The 19,332-nt window shown below is 42.2% G+C and overlaps 2 protein-coding genes across 2 annotated transcripts; both read left to right on the top strand.

Moving 5' to 3' along the window:
• The first annotated feature begins 4,468 nt into the window (after positions 1–4,468).
• Positions 4,469–5,200, top strand: LOC137657306 (uncharacterized). The gene has a single exon (XM_068391639.1). It carries the CDS (start codon positions 4,469–4,471, stop codon positions 5,198–5,200), a length of 732 nt encoding a protein of 243 aa, XP_068247740.1.
• A 7,949-nt stretch (positions 5,201–13,149) lies between these two features.
• LOC137657305 (uncharacterized) lies at positions 13,150–13,824 on the top strand. The gene has a single exon (XM_068391638.1). It carries the CDS (start codon positions 13,150–13,152, stop codon positions 13,822–13,824), a length of 675 nt encoding a protein of 224 aa, XP_068247739.1.
• Positions 13,825–19,332: the final 5,508 nt, after the last annotated feature.

The raw sequence follows: 19,332 nt of genomic DNA, 5'->3' as shown, positions 1-19,332 counted from the left end.
CTAAAGTACAACACTAGAAGAAAAACAGAATGGATGCCGGGATAAGAGACTGTACTACCTCATAACCCGGCAACCCGAAAGAGTGCACATAAGGAAGGGGAGAATATAACTTCAGGCTTCCTGACCAATGCCATCTGGCTCTACAGACAAACATGGATGAGAGACCAAGGGAGGTCTGGGCAGCACTCAAAGCAGAAGACCCTTGCCGGCCGGCACGCACTGCCGGCCGACAAGGGAGTGAGTCAACCCCACATCCTAACCTATGCTAGGTACAGATGTAGAATGACGGACAGGAATGCAATGGCTAGGCCATAAAAAAGGAAAGAGGGGGAAAGGGAGAAGAGGGTCCTGCCAACCTTCCTCTAATAATGAATCACCCGCAGCCAAGAAAACTCATCTTAGCCTAGGGGAGATCCGAGGAGGGAGGCCAGCAATACTTGCCAACTCCCTCGGAACCAAAGCAAGGAAGGCGTTGTTATTCACAGAAAAGAGGATCTTATCCTCCACACCGAGAACAACAACACTGGACTAGTCTGCTAGATCACAAGAAGAAGGAATCATCTCGTACAGAAACCTTCGAAAGTGAACTAAGGAGGCTAAGCCTCCTATGTCTGTTGTCAGTCTAGCGAGGGAATTTCAACCACAAGCTGGACATAAACAGACTCAGACTAAGAACTCTGATGTCCTGCCCCCTCCCTAAAGCCAGATTTACTGGAAACAGGAAGGAACAGAAACACCCTAATATAGTTGTATCTAAAGTCAATTCAGATAAACCATTAGGGTTAAGCCCAAGGCTTAAAAAGAGGGAAAGGGTTTGCACACCTTCTCCGAAGAAAAGAGAGCGACCGGGGAGTGTGAGAAAGTATACTAAGGCCCCATAGACAACTAGCCTAGGCGCAAAGAGAATCGATTACCTAAATCACCAAAACTCACTCGTATACTATCTTGGAAGAAATCAACATAATCTTAAATGTATAAAACTGCCTAAAGCTTCAACCAAATTTTAAAACACTCGGAAATCTGAATATCATGCAGGAAAGTACTAGGGCCAAACGACTAGGCTACAAGGTCTAGCGTAGGCCAGAATCGGCAAATCCTTCGCCAAAACAAAAATACTAACAGCATCATATAAAGAAATCCTATGTAACGCTAAACAGCTAAAATTATTAAAGCAAAACAGCCGGGAACGTCGCTCTGGCTAAATAAATAACTCATACCTAGTGGGCGACAGCGTCCAGGACGCCTCCGGTAGGCAACAGCTCTTGTAACAATGATATCACTATCAATCACTTTTAAAATTACCAAGAACTTACATTATACATAAAAGAAATAATACTCAACTTATCAGAAGCAGAAAAAGTTGGAGAAAGCATTATAAGTTGAAATAATCCAAGAATTGCGAGAAACACAGGGAAAAAACACCGAGTTGTTGAGCTACGCAAAAAGATATACAGATGGCGCCGTGAGCGGCGCAATGCACGCTTATGAAACGGGAGAGGAGAGATACCTTACGAGCGGCTCTCCTTTCTTTCTCGTTTTCGTTTTCTTGCTAATTGACCCCTTCGAAGTGTTAACTCTGTTCGGGGTACAGATTGCTATGTGGCGTGTCAAGAATACATCCTCTGATATTTCGCGATATCCCTGGTTCTTTTATTAGGGATATTCGCTCCAGGAGTTAGAATTCTGGGTACCTTAAGGTAAATTCTCTGGGAATATCGCCATAGTTATAATATACCCAAGGAAGCTACCCTTTAGGAACTTCCATCAGGACGACATGGCTTGAGCCCGCCTCTTGAAAACCTTTGGAAACTTGACACCATTGATATCACTAAAGAACACTTCAACCATCTTGAAGAGAAAGCAGTTGATCTCTTCAAGAGAACTACTCAATACAAAACTGGAAAGTATATTGTTCAACTACCTTTCAAGAGTGATAAGCGTCCCGCTTCAAATTATGCTAGAGCCTTTGCCCAACTCATGTCCGTCAAAAAATCAAAGAACCCCCAATTGTTTACTGATTACCGTAAGATTCTGGATAAGTATCTTGAAGAAACTTTTATTGAGCCTGTCCCCTTAGGCACCCCTGTTGATGGAAAAGTATATTATTTACTGCATCATCCTGTAGTTAAGAATTCAGCCACCACCCCTATACGTATTGTCTTCAACGCTTTATCCAGGTCAAACCGAAATTCACTTTCTCTGAACGATTCTCTGTTCACAGGACCCAATCTTGCATCGAAGATTCAATTGACGATTTTAATGTTCCGCAAGAAGCCCTTTGGTTTAACTGCAGATATTTCCAAGAACAGAGATACTTCTGTCGCTTTCTTTTCTTTGAAGATCCAGAAATGACAAGGATCGTCGCATATCGATTTAAAGTCGTTCTGTTCGGCGCCACCTCGAGCCCCTACTTGCTTAACCAAACTATCCAACATCATTTGGACAGTCAGTCCAGTAGATTAGCGTCGACACTCAGAACCAGTTTCTATATTGATAACTTTCAACGCTGTTATGTCGACCCCAAAGACATTCTGAGTGAGAGGCCCCTCATTGAGGCACTTATGTTAAAGGCTAACATGCCGTTAACCAAATAGACGACTAATGCCCCTCTTAATGGCAATTTCACAGAAAGAGACATTCATGATTACCTCGGTCTTGAATGGGATACTGTTAATGATACCTTGAATGTTAAATTACCCCCTGAATTAGAGATAAATCATTCCCACATCAACACTAAAAGAAAGGTTGTGTCCTTGTTCTCTTCCATTTATGACCCTATTGGTCTTATATCTCCTGTTACAATTATAGGCAACCTCTTCATTCAAAAACTGTGGATGACTGACAAGGGCTGGGACACCCCTATTAACCCTGAGCAAGTTCAAGAACTGAGTGATATCATCAAAAGGTACAAAGGTCTTGAACAAATTAAAGTCCCTCGTAATGTGCATGATGGCAGTCAACCAGCATTGCACATTATTGCTGATGCTTCCAAGCTCACTTTCGAAGTAGCTGCTTATATAGTCACCCAGGAAGGTAATTCTCGCCTCATTACGGCTAAAGCCCGAGTCACCCCTAAGCATATGTTGGAAATGGATGAAAGTTTAATCATTCCCAAAGTGGAGTTAACTGCACTCTTACTGGGCTGTCGTTTAGCCAAACACTTGTAAGAACTGCGCCATGGCATATACGCTTCGGTCATTGTTTGGTCCGACGCTTCAACTGCCCTCCAGTGGTTCCATAATTCTAAAAGTAACTCCCCTTACGTCCTTAACCGTGTGGAGGAGATAATCAACATTAAATTAACTTGTAATCATAACCTGAAGCATGTCCCCACTAATAGCAATCTTGCGGACCTGGCATCGCGTGGTATCGCTGTCAGGCATATTCTTAAGAATAAATTTTGGCTACAAGGCCCTCCTTGGCTCAGTAACCCTTCGGAGTACCCCGATCAAAGCAGGTTCTCTATTAACCCGGAGATATGTGCATGCCCTATTCGGCTCGATCCCCCGGGAGTACGACTGTTTGATCAGTACAGCTCCCTTGACGATGCGATCAAGTGCTACACTGCACTCCTACGTTTAATTCCCCAATGGATACAACCCTTGTCACAACGTTGCCCTAATCTAACCAATAAATTCAACCTTCCACCCTTAACAGTCATGTTGAAATATTCCTAGGCCCAAAGTTATCCTAACATTTTGAAGCAAGTGCAAGGTGAAGACGTTCGTCTCAATTCGGAGGAACGGGCTTTCATCGGCTAACGTAAACCTTACCTGGATAACCAAGGTCTTCTCAAAGCTAGTTTCCGTCTCAGTAATGCCCCCGTGGAATTAGATTATGTAGATCCCATCTTGCTGGAACATCATTGTGCCCTTTGGACACTAATCGTCAGACATTGGCATGAACGTTTGCTGCACTGTAATACTTCAACACTCCTTGTTGAATTACGTAAACAATTTTGGGTTCCCCAAATGCAGCAGCAAATCAAGAAAATTTTGCGCCGTTGCATCCATTGCCGGAAGGTGTCAGCGGCCCCGTACCCAATACCTCCATTAGCCCAGTATCATCCTAATCGCCTTTTTTCAAGAGTGCCCTTCTGAGTAACTGGCTTAGATTTCACTGGAACTTTTAAGGTATACAATTCACATGTAGATTTTGTTTACATCTTGCTTTTCACCTGCGCAGCAACTAGAGCCGTAGCTCTAGAAGTCAAAACTTAGTTAACGGTCATTGAATTTGTGCAAGATTTGCAGCGCGATTTGGTATGCCACACTGTATCGTCTCTGATAATGCTTCCACTTTCCAAGCTGGTCAAGCTCTTCTAACTAAACTTATGCTTCACCCTATAATTGATGGGTTTAAATCTTCTCATAACCTGACCTGGAAATTCATCACTTCCTGTGCCCCTTGGCAGGGAGGTTTTTATGAAAGGCTAATAGGCTTCACCAAACTTAATTTAAGTAAAGCCATGTATCACTTGTATCCTACCTATAATGAATTTGTCACTTTGGTACAAGAAGCCGAATGCATCATCAACAATAGACCTTTAGTTTACTTGGATGTCAACGACTTTACTGATACCCCCTTGACTCTGAGTCATCTGCTTTATGGTCGAACCCTCTCACTTGCTCCTCAGGTCCTTGTGACCGACCTCCATGACCCCACATATAGGGAAGGGAACAGCCTCCCAGCTAGTTATCAGAAACTCACGAACATGTTGCGAGTGTTTTTAAAACGATGGACCCAGGATTATGTCAATTCCCTTCTTGAACGTCACATAAAAAATAATCGTATCCACACTGTACCTCCCAAAAATGGTGATTTTTGTTTGTTAATTTTGGATGAAGTAAATCGGGAAGATTATCCCATGGCCCGTATCCTTGAAACCTACCCCGGACAAGATGGTCATATTAGATCTGTGAAGATGTGCACCCCTCGTGGAATATATGTGCGTCCCATTAACCGTTTTATCCCATTAGAGATAATTGTCGCAGGTCCCTATATCACTGAACTGGAGCAAGGTGGTCCTGATTCGCTCACGACACCCCACTTACCAGATCCTCCCTCAGAGGACCCTTTAATTGACGATTCTTCTGATGATGTCGCCCCTCTTCCCAAATCTGATCCTGTATCCTCTCGAGGGCAACCTCGTAGGGCGGCAGCAGATAAAGCCCATGCCTTATTCCAGAAAGTGCTGTAAATTTGAAAGGGATGGGGAATGCCCCCTTCCTTCTATACCCTCCACCTCTTGTTAGTGGACCCCACCCCCCTTCTCTCTCGCTCTTACTTTGTAGGGTGTGGAAATTCTTTCTACGCTTTATTTTAGTCAACCCCTTTATTCCATTTTTAATTTTTTGTTTGTTATTTTCTGGGTTTTACGCATCTCTTTTTTCTTTTGTTTCCTTTGTAACCTTCATTATTATACCCTTAGATATTTATTGCTGCTAACATGTCCATCATTCCCCTGTAATGCTTCACCTTTCATCACCTCATTCCTCTGTAGATGATTTTATCTCATTTCCTGAGCTCACAGTACATTGTTTGACGATGCAACCGACCGTTGACAATTTGAAAAAAAAAAAAAAAACAGCACTTGGTTGCGTTCTGTTCCAAATGCTCTTGAAGCTTTGGATGTTTAACCACAATTGGTTTGTCTTTAAGTAACTCTTTAATTTACGTAACTCATTGATCTTAGCTTATTGCTATTTACATCTCAGTACCTATTTATAAGTCTGTTTAGCTAGGATTGTTTTCTGTGTTATTGAACATCACTAAACGCCACTTAATTTTTTGTATGTATATTAATTTTTATAAACCAGACAGTAGGATTTCTTTATAATTACTTTCCCCTGGAGTTTCATGAATGATCCTTGTATTTATAAAAAGCACCCTTCAGCGAAACATACTCATGAAAAATTGAAGAAGAATGACCCGACCTGCTTGAACCTGCTTGAACCTGCTCAGCGCCGGGAGGAAGAAGCGTGTGAGCGGCCCACTTAAAAACCAGAAAGCGTGGAAGACGGACGTAGATATAGCCTCTTCATCTGAGACGTCGTTGTGGTATAGGCGTCGGTTCGACTACCTGTTGGTCAACCATTTACTAACCAACAGTATGCTTTACTTTGAACCATTATTTACCAGATAGGCAAACGAAGATAAAACATGACTGTGCAGAACTGAAGATGCACCCTGTTGTTAACAGTTTTCAAGAGCTTCCACTTCAAATAACCCTCAAGAGCGTGAGTACAAATTAGCGGTGCTCAACCTTGGCCAAGGAATTGTCCCTCCCTTTTTTTTCTAGCCTTTATTTGACGATGTGCACATTTAGCTAGGAAGTCATGTCCAAACTGTCTGGTTTAATCATTCGTGGCATGTCCATTAACATAAGTTGTGTTTCCGTTCCCCTCTATAAAGTTTGAAATTTTATTGCCAGAGAGGAATGTGTTCAAAGTAGTGAGTAGAACTTTTGGTATTAGTTCAGTCACCATTTTTACTTTATTGGTTGATTAGTTATTTGATTATTGATTCAGGATTTAATTGATTTGACCATTTTCTTAGCATTTTTCTTTTTTCATATGCCATGCAGTCTTTATTCAAATTTCAATTAGGTAGTTTTGCTGTTTTTTGTTTCCTGTGTCAGTTAGGTGAAAATTCCTGTTGTACTTTATGGAAATAAATGCCATTTTTAGGTTAAAATTATTAACTGTTTTTAAGTTGACCTTTACATTTTTAAATGACTAAATGAGTTATCACATGAGGTGAGATATGACTTGAGGGTAAGTTTATATTTACATCAATCTAAAGCTATCGGTGTCAATCCTTTATTGTAATGTTCTACGGTATTACCTCCCGGTGGTCCTTAGGACGTTTTGACTTTTACAGTATTACTCCCCCTATCTCTTTGTGAAACTGTCGTTAACTTAACGGATTCAGTCCAACCACACTTGATTGGGATTTACTATTTTGCGCCCTGAAGTAGCGTCTGAACATCAAGGTGATATCGGTGCCGACAGACCCGGTATAGAATAATCTTTGGACCTAAACGTGTGTAGGGAAAGCGAACCGTCTTCGTTACGGTTCTCTAGTTTGTCAAGTGTGAGAGTGTTGGCACTCTATCCTTCAGGCTCGGGTCCGGAAATCAGAAGCGGGGAGGCCTTTCCCGGAATTATTTCCCACAGCAGGGAAAAATATGAGTAATATGTCTTTCTTAAGCGAGTGTCACAAGATTAATACTTTTGTGTTTTTGTATTCATTATTCTACCTTAAGTATTTGGGTATTTTAAATCTCTTAATTACAACTGAAGTCTGCTAGTCTAGGTGGTATGGTTGTCCACACACATAAGCCCGACTTGCTAAATTACATTTTAGTTTAATCTTTTATTCTGTATGCAAGATGTTTAGAGTTAGGATTATCTTTGTCCCCTGCAGTTGCAAGATTTCTCCTTGTATTCCAAATAAGTGTATTACTTAAAACTCACGTCACAAGTATTTGAAGCCTGTCCTAAATGAGAGTTGGCACCTCAAGACCATAGGCCTACGCATCCAGATACGCTTTTTTGGGGGGAAGGAAGGAGAACGCAGCTGACCTGAACTCGACCTCACAAACTTACAGGCCACGGTACTAAGAGGAGCTGCCAAGTCAGGCTCCAGTGTCAACCTCGTGCTCGCACTCTCCATCACTACCCTGTCCCCTTACACAATAACTAACCAAGAATATGTAGAGGAGGTCAAGCAGGTAACCAGTGTTAGTGCATAGCTTCTAAATCAACATCACGTCGGTTCCAGTCTTGGGGGCTAGTTGGAGGGGGCCGTTGACTCTACAAAATAAGTGCTAAAGGCCTAGTGAGCAAACTGTCGACTACCACTTTCAGGATACGGGCGCCCACAACATATAAAATCTTGTGAGTTCAACTAATGGCCATTCCCCCTTTAGATAAGTTTCAATTTCTCATAAGTTAAGTTTAGGTATTATTTTGGCATTACACCTTTCGGGCTGCGTGCATGGAAATTAATGTACAGTACTCATAATTTTTGGTCATGGTAATAGCTTGAGGTTACTGATCACATGTTGGGACCTCACAGCAGCCTACCGCACAAATTGTTCATCAGAATATTTTTATTCTATTTATTCTGTTTGAGAGTTAATCCACGAGTTAATTTGGTTTATTGTTTTCAATATTTCATGTTGTAAATTGATTCTCGTTTGACTTATTCATTTTACCATTTGAATAACCTATAATTGAGCTACTGATATTCTTTCCAATTTTTTTCTTTTGTTGTGTATAAATCATTGAGTTATTTCCATTCCTTTTTACTGTAATAAATAATTTGGAATAGATTACAAATTTTGGTATCTTTAACCCCATTATATGAATTTTACCAATTTATACTATGGGACGGGTAAGAAGTACCCAAGATGTTGAGAGTAACCCACTCTAGATATAGGTAAGTTGGTATCAGCGAGTGTACGCTCTTTAACTTAGTGCTTTGAAGGTGAAGATCCCCATCTAACTTTACTTTCTACTTTTATACTCCACTTCTCCATTTTTTTGTCTCTAATTGCATTTATGTAAGATACCTGTCCAGCATCTCACTGGGGTCACTGGGATGGAGTTGAAACAGAGCCTAAGAGTGAGATGACTATAGCCCTGACAAAGCTAGAGTAGGCCATAAATTATTTTTAATTTTACGTGTGGAGTTCTCTGGCCTCTGGACAGTAAAATTTCCTCCTTTTGTATTTAAGAGTGAAGGTTAGTGAACTATGGCAGTAAAGTATTAGCTGGGCATTTGTGTCCCGAGAGTAAGTGCTCATTATCCTCCCCTATTGAGCTTTGGGTAATTGCCGTAGGGAGACTTTCCTGGACTAAGTTCCCACTCAACCATTTAGATAAAAATTCTCCACACGAGTGGTCCTTCGAACCGGATCTCTCACCTTTGACTTTTGGATCATTAGATTAACGTAACCTAGCTTGATTAAGCAATAAATACCTCGCTATATCATACTTACCTACATGCACCAGCTACATTGTAGAAAGTGTAATGCTCTGACTTGAGTTGGAACGAGAGAAGAGTTTTGCAATTTTATAGTATTTGACACACGCTTAAGGAAGACAGTGTAACCAGGTTTATTTATGAGTTCTGAAATGACAGAACTTTATATATGTTCAGGTCACCGATTTAGGTAGCATGCTGCATGTTTTACTATCAATTTGCGAAGTTCTATGCCCGTCGGTTCATATGATCTGTTCACCTAATTTTGGCATTTAACCAGAAAGCTCCGAGACACTGGAACTCGGGTATATCACTTTCGTTGTTCAGTCTTCATTGTTTACTGCTCCAGGCGAGCACCTTTCATTTTGCTCTGTTCGACTTAGTTTGCCAATCTACTTATCCATAATTTTTGTACCTCGGTTTACCATCCTTTGTGTAAGTGCTGTAATTTTCTTACTAACACCTCTCGTAAGCTTAACCCCGTGTCCTTAGTCACAGAACTTTTAGCGCGATATTGATAAGTCTACAACTTCACGTAGACACTTGAAAATTTGTTAAAGGTCGTCTTACCCATGTGTAGCGTATCTTATTTTACTTGTGATTACCACTTAACAAGTGCGTCAATAATTTTTCCCTCAGCTTTAGCGTAATTTTGCACTTTTGTCCTTTTTGTGAGGAACTTTTGCGTTTAACCTGTGTGACGAATGCTTTATGTAATGTCCTCTGTTGTGAGTGAGATTTAGTTATCCTTTGCATGAGGTGATTTCCAGTTTAGCCTTAGCGCGAGTGTTGTTTGAATTGTTTTGTGATTTCCATGTGCTACTAGTCACGTTGAGTAATTTTGTGCGACTATCTAAATTCTATTTTGTCATTTTTGTGCTAGCCTATACTGTATAGTTGTAAATTGTCGTTGCCACTTACCACACTTTTTCATTGTGCATGTAACCAATCCGTGGTCACTTCTTGTGCACACATAGCCGCACAAGTTTCCCAAACCCTTTGAGTAAGGTGTGTTCCCATTCCTCAGACATACCCATAAATCTTAAGAATTTATTTAACTTTGAATTTGAAAACTCCGCGCATCCACAGGTTTCATCCAAAATGTCTTTACAAATTCTTAATCTCAGTAACCCTCCACAACCTCAGGCTGAAGCTCTCAGCTTGGAGGAACTTAACTCACGGCTTGAGCAACAGGAGGTCGATTTCAAATTTCTATGTGAGGACGCAGATCTGGCCCTCTATAGCCTAAGCTCAGTTGATCTTTCACGCATGACGTCCCCTGGGTTGGATCACTTTAGCGTTCACATCGGAGGCATCAGGGACAAACTTAATGAATACAAACAGTTTTGGCAGTCTCATTATAAACATCCGACCGTTGTGGCGAATTACCCAATGCTGGTTGACTGTGCAAAACGAATTGAAACGGCCTTCAGTACCATTGTGTTCCATAAGTCCACTGGCGACCAAGCCCAGAATCAAACACCTGGCGCAAACCCGCATACTGTTTATGTGTCCGTTGCCTCTGAGCCTGATCGCCCCATCTTTGAAGGTCGTAGGGAATGTTGGACGGGTTGGTGGACCCTGTTCCGTCAAACCATCCACGAATCTCCCAAATATTCCCCAGCGGATAAGTACAAGATCTTTTTACGGTGCCTAAGAGGACCAGCCCGGCGTCTTGCTGGAAACAGGATCTGGACAGAGGGTTTGTACAAGAGGACCATCGCTAACCTCGCCCAAGAGTTCGAATCCCCTGATCTTGCCCGTCATTTGCTGCATAAGAAGCTCTTTAGTATGAGTCCCTCGGCGGATGATGGCCCTGACCTCAGACGGTTTCTGGTGAAGTGGAACAATGCTGAGGAAGAATACGTGCAAGTGACCAAAGCCCCCTTGTCCAAAGATCTGTTGGAGCATGCCATAATGAGTAAGCTAAACCCCACTCTCTTGGCGACAGTTTATAGCTGTTACAATAGTACATCTGTGTCCTTGCAACAGTTAAAGGACGGACTATACGAACATGCACACACAAAGGAGCTAGCCAAACTGTTGACGGAGCCAAGCAAAGACCGGCTTCCTGTTAAACCTTCTAACTCTGGAGTAAACAGCAATTCAACTACAAAATTGGCTAAGCCCTTCCCTGAAACAACCAGTGATGCTCTTAAGCCAAAGACACCATCCACACCAACCCAAAACCCAGCAAAACCCACTCAGAAGTGTGCACCGGAGCCGGCCAGAGCTCCCCACCGGCAGGTAACCCTGTTCGGTACAATTGTGTTTTCTGTGACCACAATGGTCACTCATCTACAAAATGCCCCCGGTTCCCCGATTCAAATAGTCGATTAACGCGGTTGAACCAACTAGGCCGTTGCACTAAAGGTTTTTCGACGCAACATGTTGCTCGTGATTACACCGCCCATGTTTCATGCCAAAACTGCCAACATGGTCACAAATTGCCTCTCTGCCCTAACATCTTGACTGTGGGTCACCAACCTGATGGGCCAAGAGCAGACCCACCTTCGGTTCAACTTAATCACATAGCCTCGAGTGAGACTGAACAAACCAACCAGGTGAACGAAAGAAACCCTGCTGTTCTACCCCCCTTCACTGGCGATCTAATTAATGGAAAACTTAAACACACCACCCGAGTTTTCCTGGATTGTGGTGCCCAACGCACATTTGTTCATCCCAATGTAGTCAAGTCACTGAACCTTGCTCCTGTCGGAAAAATCGTGTTCCGACTCAACTCGTTCAACATGGACGAACCACCTCAATGTTCAGACTTGGTACAGTTCAATTTGAAAATTGGCCTTGATATACCCATGCAGTTTGCACTCTAGAGGCTAGTAGTCTACGTCTTGCAGACAGGCAGCCAGATGACAATGCCACTGACATAGAGATCATCCTCGGAGCCGATTACATTCCCCGACTCCTGAACCGCACTCACAACATCAAGGGTGTCAACTTGTTTAGTACACCAGGTGGATATGTGGTTTGGGGAGAGCTGCCAGATTGGTCACGGGAAGGGACAGATCCCCCAGATGTTGATAGTCTGTCGCTCACACTAAACCACATCAGCGTAACAAACCCTGTGGGAGTAGAGGCCCCCGTCGAGAATCTTTGGAAACTCGATGCTGTGGGCATAAGCAATGAACCCTTCAGCCATCTTGAGGCACAGGCCGTTGATCTCTTCAAGCGTACTACATGGGCAAACGGAAGATACACGGTGCAACTACCCTTCAAGAGTGATAGCCGACCAAAGATAAATTTTGGTAGGGCTTTTGCCCAGCTGATGTCCCTTAAAAAATCTAAGGACCCTCAGTTATTCATCAAGTACCAGGCCATCCTTGACGAGTACATAAAGGAGGGCTTTATCGAGCCAGTCGAGCTAGAACCTCATGATGACAGACAAATGCACTACCTACCCCATCATCCTGTCCTCAAAAGTTCCACCTCCACACCGATGCGCATAGTATTCAAAGCCTCGGCTAAATAGGGACCAAATTCAAGGTCTCTGAATGAATCCTTGTACACCGGCCCAAACTTGGCCTCAAAAATTCAGTCCATGATCCTCCGGTTTAGGGAAAAACCATTTGGTTTGACGGCAGACATCTCTAAGGCTTTCCTGCGGATTGAGATCGCTCAGGACCACCGTGATTACTGTCGGTTTCTTTTCTTTAAGGACTCCAGTATGTCCGAAGTTGTTACGTACCGTTTTAAAGTGGTCCTGTTTGGGGCCACCTCGAGCCCATATTTGCTCAACCAGACAATCCAACACCACCTGGATGCTCAAACGAGTAGTCTTGCCTCACAGCTTAAAACAAGCTTCTACGTTGACAACTTTCAACGGACATCGTTAGCGAAAGACAGTCCATAGAAAAAATTATGCTGGAAGCCAACATGCCCCTTGCCAAATAGACCACTAATGCCCCCATCTCGGGAGACTTCACCGAAACGGGCCCCCAAGATTACCTCGGTCTGGACTGGAACACCGCTGATGACACATTAGCCGTCAAGCTCCCCTCAGAACTGATGTTAGAGGACTACTCACATGTCAACACCAAAAGGAAGGTTGTCTCTCTGTTTTCTTCCATCTACGACCCTATTGGCCTGATCTCGCCAGTCACTATCCTCGGCAAGCTCTTCATTCAGAAACTCTGGATGATGGATCAGAGTTGGGATTTCCGCCTTAGAGAAGAATTGATCCGCGAGCTCGGTGCCATTCTTAAAATTTACATGGGTCTCGAGAACATTAAAGTGCCTCGAAATGCACATCAGGGTCACCAGGCTGCATTACATGTGTTTGCAGATGCCTCCAAGCAAGCCTTTGGAGTGGCTTCCTACATGGTCACAATTGAAGGTAAATGCCAGCTCCTCACAGCCATGGCACGAGTTACTCCTAAACGTATGCTGGAATTGGACGAGAGTCAGTCCATTCCCAAGCTTGTGTTGAATGCACTCCTGTTTGGATGCCGACTAGCCCAGTATCTGATAGAATTACGTCCAGAAACATACGTCTCTACAACAGTGTGGTTCGATGCCTCCACGGCCCTGCAGTGGGTACACAGCCGGCAGAGCACGTCCCCATATGTTCTCAACAGGGTTGAGGAGATAAACCGTATAAGGTTGAAATGTCTGTTGCTTCTCAAGCATGTCCCCACGTCATGCAATCCCGCTGACCTGGCTTCGCGGGGAGTAGCCGCCAAAGTCGTCCTCAAGTCCAACTTATGGCTTCATGGACCAGCCTGGCTGATCGACGTCTCAGCTTGCCCTAACCAAAGCATATTCCCTACTGAATGGGAGATAAAAGCCTGTCCCATCAGACTTTTGCCACCGTAAACTAAAAAATTTGCTCATTTCTCATCTCTTGATGAGGCAGTTAGGAGCTATGCAGCCTTGCTGCGCCTGACGAGCGGATGGGCCGAGCACAAATTCCCCCATTTAGTCCACAGGTTCCCACGAAGACCACTTACTGCCATCATTCGTGTGTCACAGGGGGCCAGTTACCCCCAAATATTACGACAATTGCAAGGTAAACCCGCCTTGTTGACGTCCGATGAACGAGCCTTTATCCGACAACGGAATCCCTATATTGACAATAACGGTGTTCTAAGAGGTCGATCCCCCCTCAGTGATGCACCCTCGGAGTTCAGCTAAATGGACCCTATTCTCCTAGAGTCCCACTGTGCTCTCTGGAGACTTATTGTTGAGCACTGGCATGAAGTGCTGCTACACTGTAACACATCCACTCTTCTTGTTCACTTGCGCAAGGAATTTTGGGTTCCCCGAATGCGACAGCAAGTGAAGAATATTCTCAAACGGTGCATACATTGCAAAAGAGTACAAGGCCAGCCGTACCCAACACCACCGTTAGCTCCAGTCCACCCTAACCGCCTCAATGCTGAGGTCCCTTTCAGAGTAACTGGACTGGACTACACTGGCGGCTTCAAGGTACACCGTTCACATGTGGACATGGTCTACGTACTGCTGTTTACCTGTGCTGCCATGTGGGCGGTAGCTTTAGAAACTACTACTTCCTTGACAGTTGTGGAACTAGTCCAAGCGATACGAAGGTTCACTTCCCGATTTGGAATGCCCCAGTGCCTTGTGTCCGACAATGCCTCAACCTTTCAAGCTGGTCAGACACTCTTGACAGAACTCATGCAACACCCTGTTATTGACGGGTTCAAACGGGCCCACAACCTCACTTGGAAGTTCATCACTCCTCGAGCCCCGTGGCAAGGAGGGTTTTACAAGCGCTTGATTGGGTTTACCAAACTCAACTTGCGCAAAGCCACTTACCGTTGCCACCCTACGTATGATGAGTTTCTGACCTTTGTCCGAGAAGTAGAATGCGTGGTGAATGATCGGCCTCTAACATATCTGGATGCGGATGACCCCACTGATATGCCTTTGACCCCAAGCCACCTACTCTATGGTCGAACCCTCTCATTGGCACCTCAAGTCCACCTGGCTGACTTGACTGATCCTGCTTTTCGAGAAGGGGACATCCTCCGCAAAGATAACCAGAAGCTGACCAACATGCTGCAAACATTCCCGAAGAGGTGAAAGTACGACTATGTCAGTTCCCTTCGAGAACGACACCAGAAGTCTAGTCGCCTCCACCCGAACATCCCTAGAGTTGGAGATTTATGCTTGTTGATTCTGGACGAGGTCAATCGAGAGGAGTACCCTTTGACCCGTATACTCGAAGTATACCCAGGTCGAGATGGACACATCAGAACAGTCAAGGTCCGCTCCGCAAATGGAGAGTATGTACGTCCAGTCAACCGACTCATACCTTTGGAGGTTAACGAAAATGGCCAAACACTATCCGAACCAGGTGAGGAGGAACTTCCTAACACCCCTCCTCTCGAAAATCTCGACTGTCCTCCTACAGACCAACTGGCCGAGGGAAATGATGAGGCCACAGCCAATGCTATGTCTCCTGTAGTCATCGCGGCGCCCCGCCACGACAGGCCTACACGGGCCTCTGCTGAACGTGCACGAGTCCTATTCCAGGAGATCTTGTAGTAGCTTTACATAGACTTCATCAACCTTGGTTGCCTGAGCACCCATGTGAAGGGCTGCTGAAGTTTTGATTTGTCCTTCCCTTCGCTCTTATCTTGCAGTTGTAGTTACCTTATTGTACTAAGTCACAGTTAACTCTGTTTTACTTCCGCTTGCAATCGTACCACTTTTGTTTGACTCTCACTTGTAAATCGTACTTCCCACTCATCTCGTACGCGGTTGCGGTTTAACTTAATGCCAATTGCTGACATAGCATAGCGCAACGAATCACTTTCACTCTTTATTCATTAGTATACTCATCTCATATACTAACATCTAACCCACGTTGCATTAGTCTACACTAACCCTTCTCTTTTTTCCTCCCTTTATCCCCAGGGTGTGAAGAATTTTCTTTACTACTCTTCTTCTTCATAGTTTATACGTAGACTTTGTTATTGTTCGTGACGTCACGGCAGGGAAAAATATGAGTAATGTGTCTTTCTTAAGCGAGTGTCACAAGATTAATACTTTTGTGTTTTTGTATTCATTATTCTACGTTAAGTATTTAGGTATTTTAAATCTCTTAATTACAACTCAAGTCTGCTAGTCTAGGAGGTATGGTTGTCCAAACACGTACGCCCGACTTGCTAAATTACATTTTAGTTTAATTTTTTATTCTGTATGCCAGATGTTTAGAGTTAGGATTATCTTTGTCCCCTGCAGTTGCAAGATTTCTCCTTGTATTCTAAATAAGTGTATTGCTTAAAACTCACGTCACAAGTATTTCAAGCCTGTCCTAAATGAGAGTTGGCACCTCAAGACCATAGGCCTACGCATCCAGATACGCTTTTTTTTGGGAAGGAAGGAGAACGCAGCTGACCTGAACTCGACCTCACAAACTTACAGGCCACAATACTAAGAGGAGCTGCCAAGTCAGGCTCCAATGTCAACCTCGTGCTCCCACTCTCCATCACTAGCCTGTCCCCTTACACAATAACTAACCAAGAATATATAGAGGAGGTCAAGCAGATAACCAGTGTTAGTGCATAGCTGCTAATTCTACAGAACTTCGGTTCCAGTCTTGGGGGCTAGTTGGAGGGGGCCGTTGACTCTGCAAAATAAGTGCTGTAGGCCTAGTGAGCAAACTGACGACCGCCACTTTCAGGACACGGGCGCCCACAACATATGAAATCGTGTGAGTTCAACTAATGGCCATTCCCCCTTTAGATAAGTTTCAATTTCTCATAAGTTAAGTTTAGGTATTATTCTGGCATTAAATCTTTCGTGCATGGAAATTAATGTGCAGTACTCATAATTTTTGGTCTTGGTAATAGCTTGAGGTTACTGATCACATGTTGGGACCTCACAGCAGCCTACCGCACAAATTGTTCATCAGAATATTTTTATTCTATTTATTCTGTTTGAGAGTTAGTCCACGAGTTAATTCGGTTAATTGTTTTCAATATTTTGTGTTGTAAATTGATTCTCGTTTCACTTATTCATTTTACCATTTGAATAACCTATAATTGAGCTACTGGTATTCTTTCTAATTTTTTCTTTTGTTGTATATAAATCATTGAGTTATTTCCATTCCTTTTTACTGTAATAAATCATTTGGAATAGATTACAAATTTTGGTATCTTTAACCCCATTATATGAATTTTACCAATTTATACTATGGGACGGGTCAGGAGTACCCAAGATGTTGAGAGTAACCCACTCTAGATATAAGTAAGTTGGTATCAGCGAGTGTACACTCTATAACTTAGTGCTTTGAAGGTGAAGATCCCCATTTAACTTTACTCTCTACTTTTATACCCCACTTCTCCCATTTTTTATTGTCTTTAATTGCATTAACATAAGATACCTGTCCAGCATCTCACTGGGGTCACTGGGACGGAGTCGAAACAGAGCCTAAGAGTGAGATGACTATAGCCCTGACAAAGCTAGAGTAGGCCATAAATTATTTTTAATTTTACGTGTGGAGTTCTCTGGCCTCTGGACAGTAAAATTTCCTCCTTTTGTATATAAGAGTGAAGGTTAGTGAACTATGGCAGTAAAGTATTAGCAGGGCGTTTGTATCCCGAGAATATGTGCTCATTATCCTCCCCTATTGAGCTTTGGGTAATTGCCGTAGGGAGACTTTCCTGGACTAAGTTCCCACTCAACCATTTAGATAAAAGTTCTCCACACACACACACACACACATATATATATATATATATATATATATATATATATATATATATATATATATGTGTGTGTGTGTGTGTGTGTGTGTGTGTGTGTGTATATCCTACGATAATGGGGGACCCCCAGTGGGAACTCGGGGTTTTGAGTGGGGAAAACATTCTGGGAAAACCATAAATAATCGTAAAACAAGCCTTTTCTTCTCTATACACTACCTTCTTGAATATATAATAAACGGAGGAAAATACAAAACAGTATAGCTGGATAAACTTTGGAGGCGCAGTTGCATGGACTATGTCTCATGGAAAACTACAGTAACCAGTGCTGCCAACGTGTAATGTAGATCAAATGTTAACGTATCATGCTAACATTAGCAGTGTTTTTCATTATTGCGGTGTATTACAGTGCAATGTAACCTAGGAAAAATACTACTTTTTCCTATATAAAAAAAATTCGCTCTCTTCGCAAATGACACTCGTTCCTGTCGCAAATGAATAGTTTCAGATATATATATATATATATATATATATATATATATATATATATATATATACATATATATATATATATATATATATATATATATATATATATATATATATATATATATATATATATATATATATATATATATATATATATATATATATATATATATATATATATATATATAGATAGATAGATAGTTATCTATATCAATATATATATATATATATATATATATATATATATATATATATATATATATTGATATATATATATATATATATATATATATATATATATATATATATATATATATATATATATATATATAGGCCTATATATATATCCTACGATAATGGGGGACCCCCAGTGGGAACTTGGGGATTTCGGTAGGGAAAAATACTGGGGAAACGATATATAATCGGAAAACATACTGGGAAAACTATATATAATCGTAAAACAAGCTTTTTCTTCTCTATACATTACCTTCTTGAATGTATAATAAACGGAGGAAAATACAAAACAGTATAGCTGGAAAAACGTTGGAGGCGCCGTTGCAAAGACTATGTCTCATGAAAAAATACAGTAACCAGTACTACCAACATGTAATGTAGATCAAATGTTAATGCATCATGCTAACATTTGTACATAGCAGGGTTCGACTTTTTGCGCAGAAACCCCGCCTCCCTGCGCAGAGACTTTTCCCCCACCAATAGGATTTCTTCTTCTCTAATCGTGAAATGTAATTATTTGTCTCTCTACCAGCTCTATTCAAGTCTATTACTTGATTAGTTATGTAATACCTTCATATACATATTACGTTTGACCCCAGTATTACTCATTTTATTATCCGACACATTATAAAATCACCTCATTTTATATACCCATCAAATATTATTTATCATACATTCCATTTTATATCCATATATTACTTTTATAAATTTTGTTATTACCTTGTCACTCCCAGATTTCACATAAATACTTGCTCTGGACAAGTTTCCCATTCTGTTCATTCATGATTACTCTCTACACTCTGTTGCTTTTCCGTTAACCAATCACGAACCCATACGTATGTAAAGTTTGCACAGGGGGGTTAATATTTCCCTACCCCCACCTTCCAACAAACCCTTTTCAGTGGAAACCTTTGCCCAAGTCAGGTCT

Source organism: Palaemon carinicauda, chromosome 18, assembly GCF_036898095.1.
Source record: "Palaemon carinicauda isolate YSFRI2023 chromosome 18, ASM3689809v2, whole genome shotgun sequence".
In the NCBI taxonomy this organism is placed as follows: Eukaryota; Metazoa; Arthropoda; class Malacostraca; order Decapoda; family Palaemonidae; genus Palaemon; species Palaemon carinicauda.
The sequence above is the reverse complement of the archived record's forward strand: the minus strand, read 5'-3'. Positions and strand labels throughout refer to the sequence as shown.